Source organism: Grammomys surdaster, unplaced genomic scaffold (genome assembly GCF_004785775.1).
Source record: "Grammomys surdaster isolate TR1022 unplaced genomic scaffold, NIH_TR_1.0 126381, whole genome shotgun sequence".
NCBI classification, from domain to species: Eukaryota; Metazoa; Chordata; class Mammalia; order Rodentia; family Muridae; genus Grammomys; species Grammomys surdaster.
In genome coordinates, this window is record NW_021621176.1 from 1,778,607 (window position 1) to 1,805,394 (window position 26,788).

General features: G+C 40.1%; 2 protein-coding genes across 5 annotated transcripts in view; one reads left to right on the forward strand and one right to left on the reverse strand.

Annotated features, from left to right (window-relative positions):
* Positions 1-1,363: 1,363 nt before the first annotated feature.
* Positions 1,364-21,023, forward strand: Slc24a5 (solute carrier family 24 member 5). Its single transcript, XM_028760047.1, has 7 exons — positions 1,364-1,440; positions 13,418-13,521; positions 13,857-13,957; positions 15,723-16,006; positions 18,515-18,721; positions 20,117-20,218; positions 20,662-21,023. Exons 1-7 carry the CDS (start codon positions 1,374-1,376, stop codon positions 20,982-20,984), a joined length of 1,188 nt encoding a protein of 395 aa, XP_028615880.1. The 5' UTR covers positions 1,364-1,373; the 3' UTR covers positions 20,985-21,023.
* Positions 19,725-26,788, reverse strand: part of Myef2 (myelin expression factor 2) — a 39,346-nt gene continuing 32,282 nt past the window's right edge. For all 4 annotated transcript variants that reach the window (XM_028760046.1, XM_028760044.1, XM_028760045.1 and 1 more), the window contains one exon: positions 19,725-21,704. In XM_028760046.1, the coding sequence (XP_028615879.1) occupies positions 21,541-21,704 (164 nt within the window). In that variant the 3' untranslated portion in view covers positions 19,725-21,540. The remainder of the gene's footprint in view (positions 21,705-26,788) is intronic.

Consider the following 26,788-nt stretch of genomic DNA (forward strand, 5'->3'; position numbering starts at 1 on the left):
TTATACAGCTCCTTCTGGCAAAAAGCACAGCTGATCTATGATCAAACAGCATCCATTCTGTCTCCTTAATAGTTTGTGGCACTGTGGGCAGCTCTCAATCCCCATAGCTGCTGCCTTCATTCATGCGGCCCTCATTTCCCAGTTCAACTGTTTCAGTCCTCCTACTTGACCTTTCTGTCTCTAGCTCTAACTCAAGATGAACATGAGCGATCCAAATAACACTACAAACCGTGCCGTGGTAGGCAGAAAGTACATATATTCCCGCTCAAATAATTCCTAGAATCAAGGGCTAGAGAGAAGAGGGTTGAGGGCATCATCAAGCAAACCCAGGCCCTCATAAATCTAGGGGAAGTCAAAGGCAGTGTCAGTTTGAAGATATTAAAGAGATCCGGTAGGAGCACAGGTACAGGCTGCCTGGGCCTGCTGCCTTCAGAGTCCGGCATGGAAACAGCTGTAGTGGGTTTTTATCTGTGCCCCTCCCTAATTCCTCCAACCACCCTAGGACTTGGATCTCCTGATCAGAGAAGCTAGGCTGTCTCCCTTGCTGGCCTCCTAAGCTGTAACACCCCTCCCCCCCGCAGGCACTGGGGAGGAAGGAGACTCCTCACATGATTCAGCATAAGTCTCCCTTGTTCCCTTCCTGAACTACACACTGCAAAGAGCACGCTGGAAATGCGGACAAAATGGGGCCCAACTTGGACAAGAAGGGTCCTGCTGCTGGCGATCTTCTGGGTCTCTGCATACCTGCCTGTCCGTGGTGTTTTCCTGCCCCCGCGCCTCCCAAGGGCCACAGGTAGGTGGCAATGGGTCCAGACATCCCAGTCCCACATCTAGATATGGGATGGAGAGGGGAATATCCATGCCCCCTCCCTAACCCCAACTCCTGCCGTATCTGTTCTGCTTCATAGCCTTGCAGAAGATGGGAATACTCTTTCTTGATCAGCCAGTGCATTCTCCAGAATGTTCTGCAGCAGTTCAGAGACCCTGAGGTAGACAGGGCTGCACTTCTTATTGTTGGAGAAATTATCAGAGCATTCTTCCCATGTAGAAGCAGACACAGAGAGGCGCTGTAATAAATCTTCCCTACAATTCTCTTCTATCAGCTTATTTCATGAAATAACCGCTTTCAACGGCCATCTAAGCCTCTGTATCATATTTCCACCCACATCTCCATATCCCTTCCAAACACCCCAGTTTTGGCTCTGTGGGCTTGAGATATGTGACTCCAACATCTTGTGATCTTTCCCTTTTCCTCAGCAGAAAACAGCACTCAATGTGCTGTGTCTTCAGCGTCAGAGTTTCCCGAAGGGTTCTTCACCAAGCAGGAAGGCATGGATGGAGGCGTCGTCATCTACTTCCTCATCATCCTCTACATGTTCATGGCAGTCTCTATCGTCTGTGACAAGTACTTCTTGCCCTCCCTGGAAATCATCAGTGACTGTAAGTTACTGGGAAGGTCTCCTGTGACCTTGCAGAAGAGCTATCACACAGATCTGTCCCTCTCAGCTGGTGGCTGAGCATGGATGTCTGTCCTGGGGTCCTGTGGGGTTCATCCTGGGAGTCCAGGCAGAAGAGTGTTTTTCAGTTATTATTATACACTGTTTGCTTCCAGAAGCTTCCTTTTGTTCCAGAACCTCAGTGGTTGTTAGGGGACAGCCCTGAGATTTTGCACCAGTGTTCTTGATGTGCCCCTGACACTGTGTGCCTGGTCCTCAATGTTTTCTATTTCAAACCCTTTTCACCTGGGCTCTGAGAGTAGGGGAGAAGCAGATGTGGCCAAGGACCTCCTTTCTCTCTACTTCTTTACTGGACATTAAAAGAACTGTAACCCATGAACCAATAAATAAATTCTAAACTCCATGTAAAGGTACCTCGGCTATCAGATAATATCCTTGGGTTTTAAGTGTTAGTAGTTTCTCAAAATAAGCTGGGATACTCAAAGCTTGTTGCACTGTAGATTTCCCAGAACTCTTGAATACAAGCCTTTGCAGGGGCACTGGTTCCTAAGACAAGGAAAAATGAGGGCTATTCATCTACACAGAACTACCAAAGTCTGCGGCCTCTCTCAAAGCTGATTAAATTGCTGAGTACCTTCATTTCACAGCAAAATCAAAGTTAAGGGTTGTGTCCTTCGAAAGACTACAGAGAACAGAACAGCAGAACCCTTAACTCCATCCCACACATAAACATGCACACTTATATACACACATACACACATATGCACACATAAACACACATTCACACACATGCCCCCCACACACAAACATGTACACACACAGACGCACACACACACACACACACACACATATATATATATATATACACATATACACATACGCACACACGCGTACACACACACACGTACATGCACGCACGCATGAATTGAGTGTAAACTCTCTTTTTCGCCATCCTCCTACCCTCCTCCACCCTTGCTGGAATGCAAGGCAAGTTATTTTCTTGCTCTCATGTGTGGCTGCAGCATGTTTATGAACTACAGCACCTGTGATGGCAGAGGAACAAAACTTCTGTTCAATAATAAGTTTATCATAATCATTAATATTTAAGTAAATGCAAATGTACTTCATACCAGTATTATATTTTATGGAGATAATACATTGCTATTTTAGTGTTGGCTGATTTTAGCACATTATCTTTGCTCAATGAAATGCAATAACAAAAGTAAACCCACCTAAATTTGCATCTCTTAAAGATCCCCAAAGCTCCCGAAACATACCATTTTGCTAGAGTCTTTTCTGTCAGCCTTTTAAGTACCCCTATCATCCACCCATCCATCCATCCACTCACCTACCAAGAGTCTTTAATTTTCCCATATTGGCAGTCTCTTCAAAACCCATGCTTTCTAATCATAGCATAGGAGCTCATGATCCTACGAGTAACTCCAGAACCAAACACTGGACTTTACTTTTTATAGTGTCCAGGGAAAAACTCATAATTTTAAGCTATTAATCTCATAGAACTGCTTTAAATAGTATTATATCCATACAGTATAAATTCTCTGCATTCTTCTCTGATTATTTTCTGATTAAAGGACAAGGTTATGCATATGTAAGACTTATGATACTGTCAGATATCTCACCGAGGGTATGCCAGTTACACCCTCCATGGCCTTGGCAGTGTCCATTCCTGGAAATGAATATCACCTTTAATATCTTTGTTATATAAAACTAAAACCTCATGCTATAAAATTCCTATTTCTCCTATGTATAAGGTGGCTAATCTATGTGTTTATTGAAAATCATAGTCCTACTTACTTGTTTTTGTGATTTCTTGCCTGCATATGGTTTGGGGGGAGATAAATTGACTTATTATTCTTACTAACTTTCTAAAGATTTTGAAAGTATGTACAGGTATTAGCATTGTTATAAGTTTCCATGGTTTATGGTTTCAGTTTATATTGAGGGCATTCATGGTGTTGCAGCTGAAACATTTTAAAGTTAGGAAGTCTGCTTCGGCTTTCCATCCTGTGGCCTTCTATCCAGAAAGATCTAAGTACCACCCCCAAAAGCTGCTCTTTCTTTTCACTTGTTTTGCTTCTATGCTTGTCCCCACACCCCAAACTCATCTTCATAGAATATATCGTTTTTCATACTTGACCAATCCTCACATGCTAAGGACATATGTGTGTGTGTTTCCATAATCCTAACTCTAATAATATTTTCATTCTAATGTCAGCAGTGCATTTAATTAGAACATGAAAAACAGAAAATGTAAGATATTGCTCACACCTCACTAAAAACTGTAAGCTTCAGTGACTCAGCTGAGCCGACAGAACAAATCCAGCAAGACTTCTCTTTACAGAGGTTGCCTATAAGAAGTAAAAGATTAAAAACAAAATAAACTTCCAGTCCTGCAGAAGCCATGACTTACTGCATTGGATGTTAGGTCATGCCCTCCATATATTCTTCATTACGAGGTTTCCTTCTTCTGTCATAATGACTTCCACTATACCACTTGTAGAATTTCTTTGAAACATCACCATTTTCTCAAGAAAATCCCTGTTGTCAACATAACACGGTAGCTATCAGGACTGTGTGGCCGATGGATGCCCATGGGATGCCAATCTTCCTCAGCTGTAAGATTTGACTCAGCTCTGGAGTATTAAAATGACAGCCAACAACATGAGGTAGAAATAATCTTCGCTCGAGCCACTTGTCAAAGTCTGATCATTCCTCTTTCAAGGTCTGCCATACTCGTATTCAAATGACATCAGCAATAAGAATCAATCAGCACAGTTTGTCTCCATCCACAGGCTCTGACTTCTGGAGTCTGCACGCCTTTCCTCCGTGTTCCTTCATAAGCCGAGTTGTGCAGTTCCACTCACTTCATCAGCTGATGAGTAATAACATAGTCCTCAGAACATGAACACTCCACATTCTACCAGAGCGGTCCCTTACTCACAGACACCCATCATGATGCAGTCATGGAAGCCGGAGCACATAACACACGTGCATGTGCGTGTGTGGGGGTAGGGGGATGGGTGTGTGCATATACATATGTGTGTGTGGCTTCACCTATATAAAAACCTTACAAAACAGGGACTAATGCATTGGTTTTACTTTGAGGAGAGTGAAGCTGAGCCCACACAGCTGGCGCTCCGTACTCTCTGGTCTTCCACAATCCACCCTATGTGCTGTCACTTTACGAATCCTCTGTAGAGCTTATTTACCATCAAATGGTTGTTCCAGAAGCCCGGTTCTATTTGAACAATCTTGGGAGCAATTTTCTACCCAAGGGCACTGAAATTTTTGATAAAAACATGTGTGAGACATTCACTGTAACTATGAAGTACATTACAAAACCAAGAGTTGTTTACTGAACTAGGTTTCGACTCTTAGAAACCTACCAAGGGTTATAAATTAATTTTGTGAACATTTTCAGAGATGACAAGCCTCTCAGCCTAGCATTTTGTCTAAAATGCACTTGGAGTTACTGTACAGTACTATGGAATTCAATGGTCACAGCTAATTCCTGCTGGCGTAAATGTTCTAGCTCCAGTACGACGGTGATGGAATAACTGTCCCAGGATAGCCCCATCACCATAGTGCTCTCTCCTCTGGTCCACAGTGGTTTATGGGGTTAGCAGCAGAGTCTTCAGCAAGGTGAAAAGTGTAGGGGCCTTGAGACTAGTCCCCAGGCAAGGCAGAGTTAGAAGCAGTAGGAAACAGAGCCTCTTATTGATAATATGGCAGGACCCCAGCTAGGTTAGCGGGTGTTCTTGGTCACTCTAACAATGATGGCATGCTGGAAATTTCTCCTATAGCTGTGGCTGCTAGAGGCTTCCAGCAAGGATTTTCCACTTTTCTTCACTCTCTGCTCTACTTTAGGTCATAAAAGCCACACATCCTCCCCATGCCCTTCAACCCTGGAAAGGTATGCATTTATCTCCTCTGGACAACTAGATACAGTCTGCCATTATTTGAGTTGTGTGAAATCATGACAGGAAAGCAATGCTGGCCCTCTCTCCTAATCTGTCAGCCCCACCCTCCTTCTAATTCTGACTCGGATTCCAATCCTGTTTCTTCTTCCATTTAGGTTGGGCTACAAAAGGAGTTACAGGAGATTACCTAAACACAAAGGTCTAAAGTGAAACTCATCCATATTATGCAGGGAGAATAGTTGTCCACACCATTGTAACTAGAGAAAAGACATGGCTTCTGTGGCGAGATGCAGAACGTGGACTCTGGAAAGGGAGGGAGAAGGTCAGTCACCTTGGAGCCAAGGGAACTGAAGGATGTGACTGTCCTCATCCCTGCTAGTTGTCCTCATCAGACCCTGACTTGGAAGATGCTGAAGAGTGGGTGTGGGTGCAAAAGACAGAGAAGAAGTAAAGTACCAAGAAGAGTGGTACCTCTGTGTATCTGGTCATTTCAGTAAGACCAGCTAAAAGAAGCTATGCCAACGACTATCAGGCTTGGTTTGTGAAGCTAGTTATATTCCCGTTACTGTGTCTTACTTGCTTGGGGCCTTTCCTTCCTCCATCTTTTCCTCCTATATGTTCAGGTACTCAGTGAAAGGTCTATGTCATACAGGAGGGCTGGGTGGGTGGGGAACCCAATGACTACAAGCTGAGATGACATAATTGTTAGAATGGTTGGAAGTGTCCAACTTAAGAGTCAGACACATCTGTGTCCAATTCCCAACTCTGCAAGCTGCTAGCTCTTGGGCAAGTGCTTAACCTCTGTATGCTCAGGTATGTCAGCTGTGAAACAGGTAATTATAGTTTAGTTCAAAGAACTCTGTCTTATGTACACAAGAAAAATGCAGTAAATTGCACACAGGGAGCAGCCACTGAGAATTCATTATTACAGAATATACTGAGAAGGCTACTAAGATTCCTTTACCCAGGAAAAATCAAAGTGCAGAAGGGAAATAAGTCAATAAAAAAATGTGCTTGGAGCAAATACCAAGTCTATGGTGCATTATGACAGCTTGAAGCCCGTCTTAGGGTAAAAACAAATCAGACAGTCTCATAAGGCAAGATGTAAGCTTATAAAACCTTTACTTAATAACCTATGAGGCAACTTTACACTATTTTTTAGAGTTCCTTTGGATTCTTTCTTGAATTAACATCCCTATTATACTATTGCAATTTAATAATCTTTGTTCAAAAAGTGATCTCTTAACATAAATGTACCTTTATAGTACACACATGAGCACACGCACCAATTAAGATTGGCTCTCCTGTCTACAAACAGAGATGAGATGCACAGCTCTGTAGAAACAGAAGACAGTATAAAAACAGGATCCTCTTACTATGTCACAGGTATCTCAGCCACACTCAATCACTCTTGAACAACTTTCTTTAAATGTTTCTAAAATAGCTACATAGAAAGTACAGAGAAACTCTTAAGAATAGTTATTTGCACCTTTAATCCCTGCACTCTGGGAGGCAGAGGGAGGTAGATCTCCGAGTTCAAAGGCAGCCTGGTCCACAGAGTGAGTTCCAGGACAACCAGACCTACACAGAGAAACCCTGTCTTAACAGCAACAACACAGTCACTTGCTTCAGCCAAACAACAACAATACAAACATAGTCACTTGCTTCAGCCAAATTCCAGTAAGCTACTCTAGAACCTTCCGTTTAAATGCTAACCCAATAAACTATTCAATTCCAACATCTAATCCCCATCATGCTAACACCTATGAGTTATAACACATTTTAAGTGGAAAATTTTCCTACGTTTTAGAAAAGTATTTTAAATATTTACTTTTTATCTTTTAAAAATTACTTTCACTACCTCTGCCTTGAACTAATGTTTTCCTATGTTCCTGTTTCAGAGACAGACGACTGGGAAAAAAAAAGTAACTTTTAATTCCAGGTAGAGCTCACTCTAACTTGTGAAGTTAGGAGCCTTAGTAATTCTGAGTCTGACATTTGGACAGCTTATAGTTTGAGGGGATTATCTGAACTCTTAAGCCTCATGAAATTTACAGAAGCAAAAGCATTTTGAAAGAACAAAGACTCAGAGTAGTGTCTCTTCCCTGCTGGGTGAGCACAGCCTCCTGAGAGCCTAGCCAACGCCCCCACCGGTGCTCTTTTCTCTGGCCTGAACAGTAATCCCTTGGAGTGCATTTGCATCTCTAGTAGGAGCTAAGTACTCTGGGTACTATCAAGATGTAGGTGCAGGAACAGGTAGTGATGGTAAAATCGCACTGTGCACTAATCCCTTTCTCTCTGAGTGGTGGAAAGCATCATGTCTTCTGCATCAGAACCATATAGGCGCTATCTCATCTCTGACTTTGGGCAACAGGAACCATGCGGTTCAGAGAACAGGTGAATCTACTGTAGTGGTACACCCAGTGAATTGGGGGAAATCTTTTTTCAAAAGAATCAGGTCTTTGAAAGCATTATAGAGATGTTTCAGAGTTTGTTCAGTTTAAAATCTGACATGGTATGAGGCTTTTCTAAACAACCTCTTTAAAGACTTACATTAAATTATTTGGCAGTGATAGAATTTGGGTCTCCGTTTTAGCTTAGTTCTCTTTACTACTTGGTACAGAGATATTTTTAAAAAGTCACAAACTTTCCCATAGATCATTACAGAGAAGAACACACTTAGGAGAAAGTCTGGTGAGTTTTAAATCACCTCATGGCCACAATGCTGTACGTTATAGAAACAATGTATTGGCACCTGAACCTATAAAGAGATCAAACCTTAGATGTCTCTCTGTATCTTGAAGCATATGTGGTTGTTCTTCCAGATTAATAGGAAAAAAAGAGTGATAGTAATAACGGAAAAACAGAACAATTTATCCTTAATAATAAACTACAGCACAGGAAAATGTTACCCAAAGGTCAAGAAAGACAAGGCCAATCTACTGTAAAGTTCAGAGATGTAAACCATTTTACAAAATATTATTACGACCATACAAAAGGACTTGAAATAAAAATATCCTTGAAGTTTTATTCCACCATCTAACAGAATCTTTCCTTTCATAACTACAATTAAAGCCCAGGAGATAGCAAGAATGCCTTCTGAAACCAAAAGAATTCTGAAGACCACTGCTTTCCAAACCTTAAACCAGCCCAATCCACCATCTCTTCTCTCTGGAAAAGAAATTTGTCCAATGAAGCAGTCTTCAGACCACACTGAGGGAAGACTGGTCAGTCTTCAGGGCACACTGAGTGTGCCTCATTACTGTTAGAAAGAAAAGCTGGCTGCTTTCCTTTGTCTTCCCACACTGGCTTTGGAAGGCACAGCCTAAGTATCTGTAACACTAACTTTTAAGTTCCTGGAAATGTGCTAGAAAACTGTCAAGGATTCTTGTTTTCCAATAAGTACTTTCTCCTAGTTAAGAATGCAAGAGGGGGCTGAGGATCTGGCTCAGTGGGTAGAGTGCTTGCCTCGAAAGCTCAAAACCCTGGTTTTGATCCCCAGCACTGAACAATCCCAAAGTCCTGGCACAGCAGTAATCCCCAGGAGAGGTGGGGAAATAGAGGTTAAACATCTTCTTTGGCTACACAGTGAATGCAAGGCCCACCTGGGATACATGAAACCATCTCATAAAGAAAAAATATTAAAAATATCAAATAGACATAGTTATGGGTCAGTAGCATGAAGCTATGGAAACGCTACTGCCCTCCAGGTCTGCCTAGTTCCTACATTTACAATCTTTGCAATCCAGGAGACTTGACTTTGTTTCCTTACTCCCAGGTCCTGATTTGGTTTCTGTTTTGTTTTGTTCGTGTGTGTGTATGTGCTAGGTATTAAAGCCAGTGCCTCATATGTAGTAGCAAATGCTGATTCTTTGTAAAATGTAAATTCTAAAACTCACATCTAAAAAGAACATTAGAAATATGAAAGTAAGCTGAGTGCCACATTGTAAGATAATGCCTTCATTTCCAAAATGAAAAGTTAAATTATACAGCAATTCACTTTGCCTTTTTGTTCAATTTTAAAATTCGATGGCAAGTTAGTAATATATGTACATATATGTGTATGCATCTATATATGTACATATTGGTTACATTCTATACATTAAGACAAATGAGTATTACTCAGTACTCCTGAGGTACTGAGAATGCCAAAATCTGAGGACACTCAGGTCTGGCACACAAAATCATCTATTGTGTGTGCACAGTGACCACCACCCTCCTGAGTAGTTCGAATGATTTCAGGGTGATCATAACTAATACAGTATGCACAGTGTGCAACTAGCTATACATTGTATTGTTGAAGGAAAAAGAAGGAAGTCTAGTCCATATTCAGAATAAAGGTAATTTCTCTTCAAGTATTTTGATGCACAGGTGGTTGAATCTGAGGCTATGGAACATGCAGGGACAAGGCTGAGTATGTATCATTTATATATATATATATACCATATGTACTAAAAGAAACACCACGAAACCAAAGCCCACAAGCCATTATGGTTTTTCCCTTCGTTGTTTACTGAAGTCAAGTACTTAAGTGATATAGTCAAGGCAGGTAGGAACAGATAAGAGAGTCTGGATTGACTTATCTCACTCCAACTCTTCTGAACCCAGTTCACAATTATCATCACATGCCAGATGACCTCAGAGTGGAGCTGTTTGATGCCTCACACCAAAATGGCCCCAAAGGATAAAAAATAGTAGCTGGGCCTTTCCACCAACTGAAAATTGTGGTTCAGAAGAATATTCCCTAGTCTTTAGGGTCCATGAGGCCATACAAGATGCACCTTCAGTCTAACTCTGTTGCCTTCTCTCAGGGCTCTTCATTCTGTCTATGGCTATGTAACCCGCCTACACTCTTAACTACATAGTAACACCTTCATTTTGAAACCTCCCCTCCACAGTTACTTCTTATCCCACGACATTTCATATCTTCTCTATTTTCACTTCTTGCTGCTTCTAAAATCCCCATATTTTGTGTCTGTCCATCCACTACACCATAAGGTGACAGATGCAGCACTTGTCTGTTTACTGGCATATCCTGACACACAGAGAAGCATCTGGCATAGTTAGTGTTCGCATTCAGCAATGGAAGTCTGATGATTACGGCTACTTAACAAATTCTCTCCAAAACTTGTAGCTTACAATAAAGAAGCATCATTTCTATTGTTCCTCAGTCTGGGGGGCTTTACAGAGCTCAGGTACCTGATTAGGGTCCCTACTGAAGTGATAGTGAAAGGATGGATCTGGAATCATTGAAGGCTTGCTCTCCCTCATGTCTGGTACCTAAGCTTGGAAGACTCAAAAGGATGCCAAAGCATGGATTGTTGGAGGTATGTCTTTCAATACGGGCTCATGAGGTCTATCCTGGCAGGACATGTGTGGTGTCTATAGCACTAAAGCAAATGGTCCAAGAGAGGTCACTTGAGGAAATTCTACCATTTGCTTTAATGTCCTGACCTTGAAAACACTATCACACTGCCATGGCCCTCAATTTGCCAAAGCAGTCATAAAGGTTCATCTGTGTTGACACGTGCTAGCCAGGTGCTCTACCACAGAGCCATATGCTCAGTTCCCCCTTTTAAATAAGAGACAGAAAAGTTATTGGAAAGAATGTGGAATACAAATATTGTAGTAAGTTTTATAAAATTCAATCTGCTACACCCCAAACAAGGAATTTATAAGGCTAAAAGTCAAAGTTTCCACAAAGAAGAAATGTGTACTTAAGAGTAAGCAAGATCAGTCAGGTGCTGAAGAGATGGCTGCAGTTAAAGGCACTGCTGCTCTTCCAGAGGACCTGGGTTCAATTCCTAGTGCCCACATGGCAGCTCACAGGGGATCAGGCACCCTCACACCAATGCACATTAAAAAAAGAAAAAACAGCCAGTCTTCACAAGCAAACCCCAGGAAACAAGACCAACCATGACAGAGACCAAATCAAATACACCAGAGTTCGAGGGCCAAAAACCTTAGTACAGTAAAAGCAGTTAGCATCAAAAAAGGACTTCCATCAAGTCTTAGAAATCTGAATTCTGGTGGCTGGGATGATGGTATGCTTGGTACTCAAGCTGGAGGATGAATCCCAATCCCCAGGACTAAATGAAGGGCCACTTGCACTGATGCATGACTGTAATCTCAACCCCAGGGGTGGTGGTTACAGGAGGATCCCTTAAGGAGCCTCAAAATTGTTATGGCCAACCGAGCAGACACCTGACATTGGCCTCCATATGTACATACATAAACATGTACACACACACACACACACTTTACTTGATGGAAACTTCTGAAAGACTGAGTTGTTTCTTCAGTATGACTTTCTCTTTCCCTTCCTGTAGTACATCTCTTGGTTCTAACAATGGAAGAGCCACAAAATACCCTTCCCAATGTCAATTAAGTGAAAGCACTTGTATGCTTCTAAGTCTGGACGATACCCACAAACTACTCAAATAATAGGACAATACTGCCGGGCGGTGGTGGCGCACGCCTTTAATCCCAGCACTTGGGAGGCAGAGACAGGCGGATTTCTGAGTTCGAGGCCAGCCTGGTCTACAGAGTGAGTTCCAGGACAGCCAGGACTATGCAGAGAAACCCTGTCTCGAAAAACCAAAAAAAAAAAAAAAAAAATAGGACAATACTTTTTTGTGTAATTTGCATAATGCTAGATTTACTGGGCTTTTTGTTTACTGATTTCTTCTTTTCCATTAGATAATGTAGGTGTTGTAAACGCAGCTTCTTTGTAGATCTTAAGAACCACTGAGCCCTTTCTTCTTTCAAGTCAGGTTAGGAATCCCGAACGACTGTAATTTGTCAAAGGAGTTGTTTTTGCAGCTCACCTATAGCTGGTAGCCCACCTCTCTGAATTGGTTGACTTTCTGTCTCCTCTCCTTTTTATTGTGTACTTATCTGTTTGGGAGTGGAGGCATGACGTGGTACATATGTTGAGATTAGAAGACAACTTTTGAAGGGTTGGTTATCTCCTGTTACTCGGGTTCTGGAAACAGAACTCAGGCCATCAGCCTTAGAGGCAAGTTCCCTTATCAACTGACCCTCCTCAATGGCCCTTAAGTGTTTATTATCTTGTGTCCTGGCTGATTTTACGTCAACTTGGCCCAAGCTAGCATCATCAGAGCGAAAGGAGCCTTGACAAAAAGCTTCCATGAGAACCAGCTATGAGACAGTTTCTAAATTAGTGATCAATGAGGGAAGGCCTAGCTGATGGTGGGTGGTGCCAACCCTGGGCTGGCAGAGCTGGGTTTTGTAAGAAAGCAGGCTGAGCAAGCCATGGGAAGCAACCCAGTTAGCAGCACTTCTCCATGGCCTCTGCCTAAGTTCCTGCCTCCAATTTCCAGCCCTGCTTCAGTTCTTGTCCTGACTACCTTCACTGATGAACAGTAATGTCAAAGTGAAAGCTAGACAAACCCTTTCCTCCCCAATTTGCCTTTTTTAGTCATGGTGTTCCATTGCAGCAATAGAAATCCTAAGACATCTTGCATATGTGTGTATATGAGTGTACATGTCACGATACCCCTGTGGAGGCCAAACGACAAATTTGTGGGGTCAGGTATCTCTTTCCATGTTTTTCATGGGTTCTGGGAATTGAACTCATGTTGCCTGGCATGCATGGTATGTTCAGCAGCTGAGCCATCTCACCCGCCCTTTCTATAGAAATGTTAAGTAATGCATTCATAGGAAACCAAGATGCATACAGGATTCCTCTATTTCTAACCCAAATGTTTAATTTCTAGCTTCAGTCAGTATAATGTACAGGTGTAATTTCTGAGTGTCTTTTACATAGCTCTACTGTATACTCTTTGCCACTGTCAGCCATAGTAATCACTTCCTTTATCTTTAGCCCTTGGACTGTCGCAGGATGTTGCAGGTGCAACTTTCATGGCAGCAGGTAGCTCCGCCCCTGAACTAGTTACCGCCTTCTTGGGTAAATATTGTTCCTTTGACTTGCTGCTTATTTGGTGTGGTTTTAGTCTCAAGTCAGCTTTAACTTAGCTACTACTATCTTGTTCCCAGGTGTATTTATCACAAAGGGAGATATTGGTATCAGCACCATACTAGGATCTGCAATTTACAATCTCCTTGGCATCTGTGCTGCCTGTGGCCTCCTATCCAACATGGTAAGAAAGCTATTCAATAAGATGTATTTTCTTGACAAATTCTAAGCCTGCCTGAGATGAACAATATGACACTGGAATTGCGTTCAGTCAAATTTAATAGCCACATTAAAAAAAACACATTTACTCAATTGACTTAATCCACAAATATCTCTTAATCAAGTTTATAAAAGTCAGTACAGGTTTATATACAATTTCTCTTTAAAATTTTTTTCTATACATAATATGTAAACTTAATATTTTACCACAAATATACGTGATTTCAGTATTATACTATACACTGTTCTTGAATGACTTACACTGTAATGCATACAGTAAATCAAACCACTGTTTCCCAGGTTTCAACACTCTCCTGCTGGCCCCTGTTCCGAGACTGTGCAGTGTATGCAGTTAGTGTAGCAGCAGTTTTTGGCATAATATTTGACAACCGAGTTTACTGGTAAGCTTTAAGTAACGGTCACTCATGTAAAACATAATTACAGAGCTTTTGAAGTCTGAGGGCTTAATAGTGTAGTTTCTCAAAACCTTCCCTTCAACAGCTGCTCCAGTCTCAGCTGATCCCTTCACAACTGCTGGTGGCTGCGTTTCTCTACCGTCCCTTTACTTGTTAGCATCTCTCCTGGTCACTGGAGACAGCCAACTCTTCCTTTTCCATGGTCTCCATGCTCACAACCTTCCCAACTGCTGGTGTCACTTACAGCTCCAACTGTGGGCACTCTCTTCTATTAGGCTGTTACTGACCTGGCCTTGGTTAGCAAGGCCCACAGTAATAAAAGCTTGGAGAACAGCAGAAGCCCCTGCACTCCTGCAGCGTCTCCCATTCTCCCAGAACAGAAGGAAGAACCCAGAATGATTCTGTGTCACCATCAAAAAAGCTTGCTGCTTTTTCATAATCTCTGTACCTAACAGGCCCAAGAAAATTAAAAAAGCAGCAAACTTGGTGGAAACACCAAAACTTTGGAAAGACATAAACTTACCAAACAGGCGCTCTTACCTCCTGTCAGTGGTTCTAACCTTCCTACTGCTGCAACCCTTAATACAGTCCCTCATGTTGTGGTGACCCACAACCATAAAATTATTTTTGTTGTTACTTCATAACTGTAAATTGCTACTGTTATGATCATCGTGCAAACATCTGATACGCAGATGGCCTTAGGCAAGCCCTGTCATAGGGCCATTCAAGCTCCAAAGGGTGGTGACTCACAGGCTGACAATTGTCCTAGGTGTCCTATGCCAAATACCATAAAATAAATATAAAATATATGGCTACATGTGTATGTGTCCAGAGAACCCAAACAAGGAGAAAACAAGATAAATTAAATCAGGCTGCTAGTATAGCAAAGAACCCCGGAATTCAGCTGTCACTTGTAAGCGGCAGGAACCAAGGAAATCAGGAACTCTTTTTTCTTTCTTTTTGAGTTGCAGCAGAGAAGTGATTCTCTGCTATGAAATAAAATAACAATATTAATGTGATAAAATTAGCTAATATACAGTAAAATGGGAAACCAAAGCATAGACAATTCTTGGTGCTGTATGATGGAATTTCACTTGAGAATATTTTTTATTTCTTATTAATATAAACCAAATTAAACTACAATCAAATCATCAAAAAGGGACCAAGCATAGTAGTACATATCTGAAACCCCCAAAACTCAAGTGGAAGAGGTAGGAGGATGATGAGTTTGAGTACTTGAGGCCAATCCAGGGTGCAGCGTTCAAAGCCAGTCTGGGCTTTACAGTCAGACCTCAAAAGCCAACAATACCCCACACCTCCAACTTTCTTCTAAATCTCTGTAGAGCAAATTGCAAAGTTCCAGCCAAAATCTAACATAGTCTAAGTATTTTACACAAAGTTTCTGGACCAAAAAATCTAAAAGACAGTATATTATTTTCTAATTATTAAATAGTTGGGAAATGTAGTATGTTGAATAAATTAAAAAATATCCATTAATTAGTTTTAAACTCTCCAACTATTTTCAAGGCATTTTTATGCCTAGTACTTGAATCTATAAAGTCAGACAATGAATTTTATATTACTTTTTAAAGAGTTGGGTTTTTATGAGTTTGTAACAATACTATAACCAAGACTGGGTAGATAAAAGTATTTAAGAGTGGTTCCTTGAATTTTCTACTGTTGCTTTTGTTAGAAAATATTGTTTAAAAATTATTCTAGATAATTACACACCAATTTCTCCTATGTGTAGGTATGAGGGAAGCGTACTGCTGCTCATCTATGGACTGTATGTTCTGCTGCTGGGTTTTGACACAAGGATCAGCCGACTGGTCATGAGAACATGCAGTCCCTGCTGTCCCTGCCTTGCCAAGGCTATGGAGGAGAGACAGGAACGGCAAACACTGCTGGGGTGGGAGCATGAGAGCCAGCTCTCCACTCGTCGCCAGTCAAGGACAGACAGTGGAATATTTCAGGAAGATTCTGGTTACTCCCAGCTTTCTCTAAGTTTGCATGGTCTCGGTCAGGTTTCTGAAGGTAACATCTACACCCTGCCACTGTTCCATCTAACCACAGAAAACCCTGGCTTCTCATTTCGAGTCAGTAATTAGCACATGCTTACACAACACACTATGGAGTCAGAGATGATGAACTGCAAGTAAGTCCTAGCCTTTAGGGAGCTCCCAATAAATATTTTTTGTAAATCAGCTAGAAGTGTAGAGGAAGGGGAACACACATAGACGTGGAGCCAGAAGCCAGCCCTGGATGCTGTTCCTCATTTTTTTGAGACTTCACATCATTTTTGAGACCAGAGTCATTCGATGAACCTGTAGCTCACTGATTAGGCTAGACTAGCTGGCCAGTGAGCTCTAGGGATCTGTCTGTTTCTGCCTTCCTACTGCACTGGGATTATACATGTGGGCTGCCATGCTTTTTTACGTGGGTGTTGGGGATCTGATCTCAGACTCTTATGCCTGTACACCAAGCACTTTACCCACTGAACCATTTCTCAGACCCAGACTCTGAAATCAGTGAAAATTTCTATGTGTAAGCACCATAAACAAACATAAACTGCTAACACCATGGTTAATGCAGTAGGCAGATTGAAAACTTTGATGATACTCGGATGGGAGATGCACATGGAGAAAGGAGCATTTGAATTGGGCCCCATGGGACAGGAAAAGGCTTTAACTCAGTAATCTGATATTGTCGTCAGGAAGCAACAACTGACACTTTTATTGCATATATGATGCAGGGGTGTAGGCATGCTCTATGGAGTGAGGCCTGCTCACATGCTTGCAGACAGAGCTGACACATGCAAGTGAAGCAGCAGAGGAGCAGGTTGACAGGAAGTGCAAGAGTTGTGCAAAACACCGTAAGGGAACAGGCAACATTTATGAGAGACAGTCAGAGCTGCACTTTAGGCTCTTTACCGTCACTCAATGTTCACAGAAGACTGAACTACGATGACACAGCAAATGAACAAAACAGAAAAGGGAGTGGGGATGAATTATGAGACACAGTAGAAGAAACATCACCAACTATGGCAGCAGGAGAATCATGCCAAGCCAGAGAAGGAGCAGAGACAAAGCTGGAGCTTGGATTTTTACTGGCTAAGAAAAAAAGAACATCTTTGTAACAACTGTCAAACAAAGGAAAGGGGATGGTTCAGAGGAACAAAATGGGAAAAAGGCAGGTGTGATTTAAACATGCTGTGTGAAGCCGACCATGAGCTTGGTATGCTCAATACAATCTCATTCCCGAATAGAAAAGCTTTTATAAAAGTGATTTCATGCCGGGCAGTGGTGGCGCACGCCTTTAATCCCAGCACTTGGGAGGCAGAGGCAGGTGGATTTCTGAGTTCGAGGCCAGCCTGGTCTACAGAGTGAGTTCCAGGACAGCCAGGACTACACAGAGAGACCCTGTCTCGAAAAACCAAAAAGTGATTTCATTTTCAGTTAAGTGATTGAGAAGGAAGCTTCTAATATATTTCTTTAAAAATCTGACACGTGATATTTATTTTTCCAAAACATACTTTGTAGTCTTTAAAACTGAGGAGATTTAAAACAACTACAAAAACTCCAAAGAACTAGTCAAAATGGTCATGTTAAAATCTGTCTCTAAATTAATGGTGCATTGTCTGAGTCTTGGTAAGCTTTTATGAGTTATAATATTTGTGATTTGATCCAACCTACACATGATCAACTATATACATTAGTGTACAGCCCAGTCCCACTTGTATCTAATTTACTCAACATCCTAGTCCCCAGAGCACACACCCTGGATGCTAAGCCCACCTTTCTCTAGACTGCTTCTAGCAACTGTGAAGCCTGAATGTAGTAAATGATGAGGCACAGGGAGCATTAGACGGAACACTTCCGAAGCATGCATCAGTACACAACAAAGCATAGCACCATCAGTTCTGGGAAAGGGATGGGGAGTGAACTAGCTGGAGGAGAAAGCAAGTGACCCAAAAGCATGAAGTCCCTAATGATCCCAAGGTGCAGTGAAGTAAGTATGTCCCTACTTCCTACTCTGTGAACGCTGTCACCAGCATATTCAGCAAACAGTTCAAGACATTTGATTCAAGCAGTCAGTTAAAGGATGCTGAGTCTCACAGCTTATACTGTATGCCTAGTTTTAGTTAAGTTTCTTCTGACCAGCAGTAACAGTAATGAAGTATTCAAATATGGTCATATTCTAGACCAGTGCTTCTCAGTCTTCCTAATGCTGCAACCTTTTGATATAGTTCCTTGTATTATGGTAGCTTCCAATCATAAAATTATTTTCATTGATACTACATGTATCTGTAATTTTGCTGTTACAAATGATAATGTAAATATCTGTGATTTCTCATGGTCTTAGGTGACCCTTGTGAAATGGTTGTTCAAAACCAAAGGGGTTAAGACCCACAGGTTAAGACTACTGTTCTAGATAGTCTTTTAAAAAATATACGCATTCCCTTATATCAAAATAGCCTTCTAAACGGCCTTCTAATATAACTATGTTTGAGAAAACTCAAAATGTTAAACTTTCCCACTACAGATCCACCAAGTGTTTTCAGCATGCCAGAAGCAGATTTAAGAAGAATTTTTTGGGTTCTCTCTCTTCCTGTTATTACATTACTTGCTCTGACAACACCAGACTGCAGGAGAAAGTTTTGGAAAAATTACTTTGTGATAACCTTTTTCATGTCTGCACTATGGATATCTATATTCACATACATCCTAGTTTGGATGGTCACAGTAACAGGTATGGAATTTAAGTATAATAGCACAAGAAAATTATTTCATGTAAGAACAAATTGGAAGTATTCATTTAAAGTAGTCTTGGGAGCATACTTTTTTTTTTTCAACAAGACTAAAAACTACTTACAAACTATGAAAACTTTAACATCACAACCAACATACCACAAGCTCATTCATGTTTTTGTGAGTTACATACCAAAAGCATTTCTTATGTATGCTATGACACAGCCTGGGGTATAATTCATAGGATATGTTTATAATTACACAGGGCTCATGAGAATTCTTCATAAAAGTGAATTTTAATCCACTGTAGAATGTAGAGAAAGAAATTGACTGGGGTCTGGGGTAGGCAGTGGGTGCTTGCTACTTGACTACATGGTGTTTTCTTTTGCTTTAAATATGGTAACACAAATACAATGTAGATGACTAAATGAGAATCAAAGTATTGTTTTTATGTTTCTAGCATCTTCCAGAGTAAGTTTTACCACTTACTTGTAATATGCCCATTATCATTATGCCAAATCATCCAACCTGACTGTATCAGTGAAGCGTCACTGACCACAGCTAGGCCCAGACATCTACTAACATATATGCACGCTGTCTCTATACTGCTGAGACTAAAGAATTGTAACAGAAATTCAAACTACCTTCTCCAAACTGGCTGGCTCGACTTCTCCTAGATAACTAACTTTATTATAACTGTATGATAACAAACAAACAAAGCAAAATAGTTTTCTTTTTCATGAAGAAGGTAAGATGTCCAGACAGCTCTGTTCTCACTCTGAACTATGGTTTCCATCACAGCAGTAAGACAGCAGTTTCATGTCCCCACCCCTTTTAAGTGCCCTCTGGTTTTATTTCTCAGAATAAACCCATTTCTGCTATGAATTTGACACAAATATTAAAAAATTGGTGCCATATGTTAGATTCAGGCAGGAAAGAACAAGGTCCTGTCTAACCTCAGATACTTCCCTTAAAACAAACAAAAAACAGTAAGCCAACTAGCATTTCACACTTCAACATTTTAATCAATAACTGTAAGGTGCTTAATTACTCTAAGTAACTTGTAGAAAAGAGAAAATGCAACAGTCCAAAAGAGGCAACAGTGACACACACAGCTTCCTCTGAATGCCAACTACAAGGCTTTTTTCTGCTAGAACTTTGGCTACTCGGTATCTTCAGCTATCTGACATTGAAAAACTGTGCTAACCTGGTTATCCCAACTATCAACCTGTTTCAAATGCTTTGCCATCTAAAAACCACATAAGCATGTCTTGGTTCAAATACCTAAACATACCTAAATATTTTTTCTGAATAGAGAAGTATTTTAGCTGCCTTCAGAAAAATGGTTCATCTAAGATTTGAGATTGGTAACCTGTAGTCTCTGTGCCTGTTACAGGGGAAACTCTAGGAATCCCAGACACAGTGATGGGCCTTACTTTGTTGGCAGCAGGGACAAGCATACCAGATACAGTTGCAAGTGTGTTAGTTGCAAGAAAAGGTAAGACTGGAGGTCTTTTACCAAAAAGCAAGTCAAAGTAAACGAAATAATACTTCCTCACTAATATACTTTAAGTAAAAAAGAAGTGACTCGGGAAGCATTTAGTTTTTATAGCAGGTTAATTCGACCAACCTAATCCCCCTCCAGACCATTTACCTGAAATGTGCATCAGATAGTAATTCATTGTCAAATGAGAATAAAAAGCAACAAGTAAGCTGCATACCTTATTAAAAATGGTTTAATAAATAAAGACAATTATTAAATAAATGTTAAGACTTTAAAATACTAACCCAAGGAAATACAAATTTAATAAGACTCTGGCTCTAACAATAACAGTTTTCTAAAACTAACCAACAAAAAGTATCCAGTGTTTTTCTTATGAAGATTATTAATAAAATATAGTATTGATGTGTACATTTTAACAACATGCTATTCTTCTGCAGGTAAAGGAGACATGGCTATATCTAACATCGTGGGATCCAATGTATTTGATATGCTATGCCTAGGTCTTCCCTGGTTTATTAAGACTGCATTTACGAATGCATCTGCTCCTATAGAAGTGAATAGCAAGGGACTCACTTATATAACAATCTCTCTCAACATTTCAATTATTTTTTTGTTCTTAGCAGTTCATTTTAATGGCTGGAAACTAGACCGAAAGTTGGGGGTGGTCTGCCTAGTGTTATACTTAGGACTTGCTACTTTATCAGTTCTATATGAACTTGGAATTATTGGAAATAACAGAATAAGGGGTTGCGGAGTTTGATATTTTTAATAGTGTTATGTGGAAAAGATGGAATGATAGAGGGGCAAAAAGAAAAAAATTCATGTCTTCATTTAGGTCAAATAAAAAACATCTTCAACTTTAGAGTGTAACACTTAATTACTATTCTTTATAAGCAGAGAAAAGTAATTTAAACCAAACCAAAATCACATCCTAATTTGTCTGAGCCCTTTCTTTCCTTTAACAATTACATACAAAGCAGAGATTTTAAAAGAAAAAAAAAAGTATGTTAACTTACAATAAGGTTGAGGAAACTAGAACAGACAAACTATACTACTGAAAATAACAAAATGGCTTATTTCATTAAAAATGGTATGTCCATTCACTGAAACTGAATGATCAGACGTGCTGTCTTCAGAAACTCAAACTTGAGAGAACGAAAATCACAGTATATTTTTCAACATTATACTGTTAAAAGCTGGTGGGAGTTTTAAAAGTTCATTTTTACAGCATTTGTAAGCATACAACATTACTAAAAAATGACTTTTACTAGGAGAGTCAATAAACAGGTAAGGGAATGTTCCAACCATGCTTGAAATTATGCATTACGGTCCAAGCGCACATCGATTTCCCTGCCGCTGATCTTGATGCCGTTCATTATTCTGCAGGCCTTTTCAGCTGACTCTGCAGATTCAAACCTGACTGTCCCACAGCCTTTTGACTTGCCATTCTCCATCTTTATTTCTGCAAACATTACATGACCTGGAAAAGGAGAGTTATACAATTACTAGTCCATTTAAATGGGTTCCATTTCACTAGACAAGTTTTGTGAACTCTTCACAGCAATGGAGAGAGAGAAATCACAGGTAATTTGGTTAAACACATTAACAATATAAAATGAATATGAGCATTATCATTTTACAGTCTGAATACAATTCCTATATAATGACTATATACACATACGTATTGTATTAGCTCACATATAACTGGAATTGGACATTGAATTTAGTTTTAAATCCCCAGTTTCTTAAGTAGATGTTATAGCAATAAGGCTGGCTAGCATAAATGCCAACAACTCACCATGACCCCTGACAAGATTACACCTTTAAACAAAATTATACAGTAGCTCACTGTCCAATCTCCTGAATCTTTCTCCCTTCTCTTTTTATCTTCACTTCTCTTTGTACCTCATGAGAGCAACTATCCATAAATATAGTTTCCATCAGTTCATAAAAGGGTCCACCAATTCAACTTTTCAAATACTGTGACAATTTGGATTCAAAATCCTAAGGACAGCATCAAATAAGGAAATGGTTATATATAAAATGACAGATTTAAAACAGTAAGGATAAAAACAATGCTGTTAAAGGGATATCTCGGATAAGTCTTAAGAGCCATCAGTTAAACAAGAGGACTACTGAGAAAACAGGAGGGAGTAAGTAGTAATCACATGTAAACGAGTAAGGCAGACTAGTAAGCCTCCAGCTCAGGCCAACTGAGACCCACTGTGACCCAGTCCAGATGGTGGTAACCTAGGTACAGCCTACTTACGGATACTCTCCCCATGCAGATGCACCTGTCATCAAATCAGGCTAGACTCTGAATATTACAGAAGCTAGAGTACTGTGCTAGTTTTTAATCTGTCAACCAAACCAGACAGACACCTTTAGTTTTACAAAGGCACAAAAGGGGAGAAGAAAGACAAAAGTAAAAAGTGAGGGTCTGTCAAGAAGTGAAGCTCTTTCCAGAGGAAAGAAATTGATATTACTCCTAATGAATAAGCAAGGATATTTTGCTTTTAAGGGCTTGAGCTGAATGACCTCTTATTTGTAACACTCTACCTTACTTTTTCTAATCCACCTTCTATTGCATTACTTCTCAAAGCCAGCTGATAATTCTTCACCTTCTCAACACATTAAATACTCAAAGACAATGTCATGCTGATTCAAAACCACAACTTATAAAGCAAAACAGAAAATTGTTAAGTATTTCCCTAAGAGTTTTAAAACAGACTAATCCCAGAAAAATTATATAATGATTAAAGTAATTGAAATAATATTTACTCTACAACTAGTAAAATAGAAAATACAGAAAAAATATCTATTTTCTAGTAGGGAGGGGATCACAGAATGATATTGAGATATATATGCTAAAAGAGACATTAATATTAATAGTTGTCTTGGTCAGGGTTACTATTGCTATGATGAAACATATGACCAAAAGAATGTCGAAAAGAAAAAGATTTTCAGTTTACTCTTCCACATCACAGTTCATCATCAAAGAAAAGTCAGGATAAGAACTCAGAGAGAGCAGGGACCTGGAGGCAGGAGTGTTGCAGAGGCCATGGAGGAGTGCTGACTTATTCCTCATGGCTTGCACAACCTGCTTTCTTAGAGAACCAGGATCACCAGCTCAGGAATGGCATCACCCACAATGGACACATCAACGACTAATTAAGAAAACGCCCAACAGGTTTGCCTAGGGCCAGATCTTACGGAGGAATTTTTCAACTGAGGCTCCCTCCCCTCAAGGTAATTCTAGCTTGTCAAGTTGACATAAAATGAGCCAGTAGAGTGGCAGACAGTGCAATATTCAAAATCCTTCAGCATATAAGGAACTGGTACTCAGAAAGGAGCACTTCCGTTACGGTGGCACTTGCAGAGACATCCAAGGACTGTGGAGAATTGTACAAGCTTTGAAGCTGGAGGTTCTTCTCTTATTCTTTACCTAAAAATTTAGGTTTTTCTAAGTTTCACAGAATAGGGTTATAAGCAACAATGGGGTTTATGTGAGCAAGTATCTTGAAAACATGTTACCTTCTCTTGAATAAACCATCTTTTAATCTTTCAGACAAGATTCTCTTTCCATTTTCCAACTAAACTGTCCCTGTTGGTTAAGGGAATGACCACTCAGGTATGCAGACTCCTAACCTCACAATGATCTCATGGTCTACTTGATAAGACCTCTTTGCTAAGACTCACGAGACTTCTCAGTTTGGATACTTACACTATAGAGATCAGACTACAGACATGTTTTCATGGTTAGACCCCAAGATACCCAAGTAAAACAGATGCACAAAGAATCCTAAGTCACTGGCTAGCCTGGTTCTTTCCCAGACTTGGGAGCTAAGCCCAGGCCTTCACATACCAGGCAAGGGCGTTTAATGCTGAGCCACATCACATCCTCAACTTTTGGGTTTGTTTAGATTTTTTTTAAATCTTTTTTAAGGCAGAAGTGTCACTAAGTTGCCCAGGGTGACCTGTAATTTATTGTATAACCCAAACAGTCCTCCCTCCTCGGGCATTCTAAGCACTCAGACTACAGGCACTTACCACTACACTAAGGTAAACTCCACATTTCCCAACCATACGAAAACGGAAATAAACATATTTTCTTTCTAAAATAAATAATTTCTGAGGGAAAGTCTCAGTTAAAATCAATCTACCTAATGTTTTACATGCTGAGGGTGACTTCAAATGGCCTACGGTCTTGCAGGATTACAAGGAAATGAAAACAAGACTGACATTTCAGCAACTGTATAGGACTAAGCTCTGCTATAAGAAGGAGAATCTCAAATTAGACACACTGCTGTCACACAGAACAAGCATGAGAACTACTTAACACACAATTAAAGAATGCTTTCCAATTTATTAAGTCCAGGTTATTACTTTTGGAAATGGTATATATTTGAGTATATTTGAGGATATTCTGACACCGACAACAACTAAAAATAAGCTAAACTAATACATTTATAAATAAATAATAAAATTTCCTGCCTGAATAAAGCTATGAGATTACTATCCAGAGTTCAATGTTGCCTTCTTGGGGCTTATTAAAATCTAGAACTTAGAAACAGAAATTTTCTCGATTATTCTTCATCTTTAAGGAGATTTGAAAGTATCTTTTCTGAACTATAAAGATTGATAAGATTGTGACTGTTCTACCAAGACCGTTCACTACATGCATTTTATTAGCAAGGCATCTACCAGTAAGTTACTTCCTGACAGATATTGTGTCTAAAGTACCACTAGATTCTTCCTCAGCAAGAACATTTATTTAGCTAACTTGAACTCAGGAAAACAAAACAGCACATAAATCAAACAAAAACACCTGCCTTTATGGCTAAAGAGGTCATTACTTGCTTGCGTCAGATTAAAACAATACTATATTAGCCGGGCGGTGGTGGCGCACGCCTTTAATCCCAGCACTTGGGAGGCAGAGGCAGGCGGATTTCTGAGTTCGAGGCCAGCCTGGTCTACAGAGTGAGTTCCAGGACAGCCAGGGCTACACAGAGAAACCCTGTCTCAAAAAAAAAAAAAAAAACCAAAAAAAAAAAAAAAAAAAAAAAAACAATACTATATTAAAACAGAAAAACTCTAGGATTCATACACAGTCTGCTATGGCAGGAAACTATTGGTTCATTTCAAGCATGTCCGATAATGCTCTGGTGATAATAAAGATTTAATTCTGCATTACTGCAACTTACTTTCTTTGCCATCAATGTTAACTCAGGGTTTAACAAAATGGGATGATACGGAGTTATAGAAATACAGTACTAAATATAAAATTGAATATAACAGATTTGAAAGTAAAAACAAAACAAAATAACAAAACAAACTCATTGACCTTTTAACTGTTGGTGTATTGGCTGGTTTTGAATGTCAACTTGACTCAAGTTAAGAGTCATCAGAGAGGAAGGAGCCTCAGTTGAGAAAATGTCTCCATAAGATGCAGCTGTAAGATGTTTTCTCAATTAATGATCAATGTGGGAGGGCCCAGCCTATGGTGGGCAGTGCCAACCCTGAGCTGGTGGTCCTGAGTTCTGTAAGAAAGCAGGCTGAGCAAGGCATGGGAAGCAAACCAGTAAGCAGTACCCCTCCATGACTTCTGCATCAGTTCGTGTCTCCAGAATCCTGGCCCATTTGAGTTCCTTTCCTGACTTCCTCCAATAATGAACAGCAATATGGAAGTATAAGCCAAATAAGCCCTGTTCTCTCCTACTTGCTTTTTGGTCATCTCATTACAGCAACAGAAACCCTACGACAATCAGTTGATTCAAAGGGGGAAGAATAGAAGAAAAGCGTGAGTCCATTTTCATTTAGCTACTACTTTTAAATGCAGACTTGGATACTTTCTCTTCTCACAAAGCACCTTCCCATTACTACCATCTGTCAATGCTACCTCAGCCCTAGCTTTGGCTGTTAAGTGTTGCTCCTACTGACCTCAAAAGAGCATTCCTTAAAGGATGTATGTACACACACTCCACAGGCCCCCAACACCTTTCCAAACAACTGCCGACTCACTTGCTTTTGACTAGGTTTTCATCAGAACTGACTCTTCCTAAAATTTGAAATTAATGTAAAATAAAAGAGCCATAAAAGAACACCCAGACATAGTCACAGTGTAGCGTCTTTGAAAACTTCAGTATTTGGTTTTGTTCACCTCCAAAGGTCCAGCAGACTGCCAAAAACGCAGTGATCATAGACTTAGAGAAAATAAATAACGGAATGAGGTTTAATCAGAGTATTTGTGAACATATTATAACTCTTTTAGATACACAGATAATAAAAGGTACTAGCTTAAACAGGTAAGAATTACCCTAAAGAGCCTCAATCTGTGGTTAAAGAAAATTAGTAAATTATTATAATAAAAGCTAAAATAAATACAGATATAAAGAAACTAATCCTGTAGATAAAACTATTCCTGAGAGGAACCCACAAAGGCTTTTTATTTCCTTCATTATTTTTCCCTTAAGTACTTGGAACTGAACCTAGAGACTCACAAATGATAGGCAAGCACCCTACCACTAAGCAATTCCATCTCTTGTAGTTCTGTATAACTTCTTT

What these genes read in the sequence shown, in the direction of transcription:
- Slc24a5 (XM_028760047.1), top strand. Translation starts at nt 1,374, where the DNA reads ATGTTCATGGCAGTCTCTATCGTCTGTGACAAGTACTTCTTGCCCTCC. An exon ending in GTGGCCTCCTATCCAACATG is followed by an intron (nt 13,522 to 13,856) that starts GTAAGAAAGCTA and finishes ACTGTTTCCCAG; the next exon opens with GTTTCAACACTCTCCTGCTG. An exon ending in TGTGTTAGTTGCAAGAAAAG is followed by an intron (nt 20,219 to 20,661) that starts GTAAGACTGGAG and finishes ATTCTTCTGCAG; the next exon opens with GTAAAGGAGACATGGCTATA.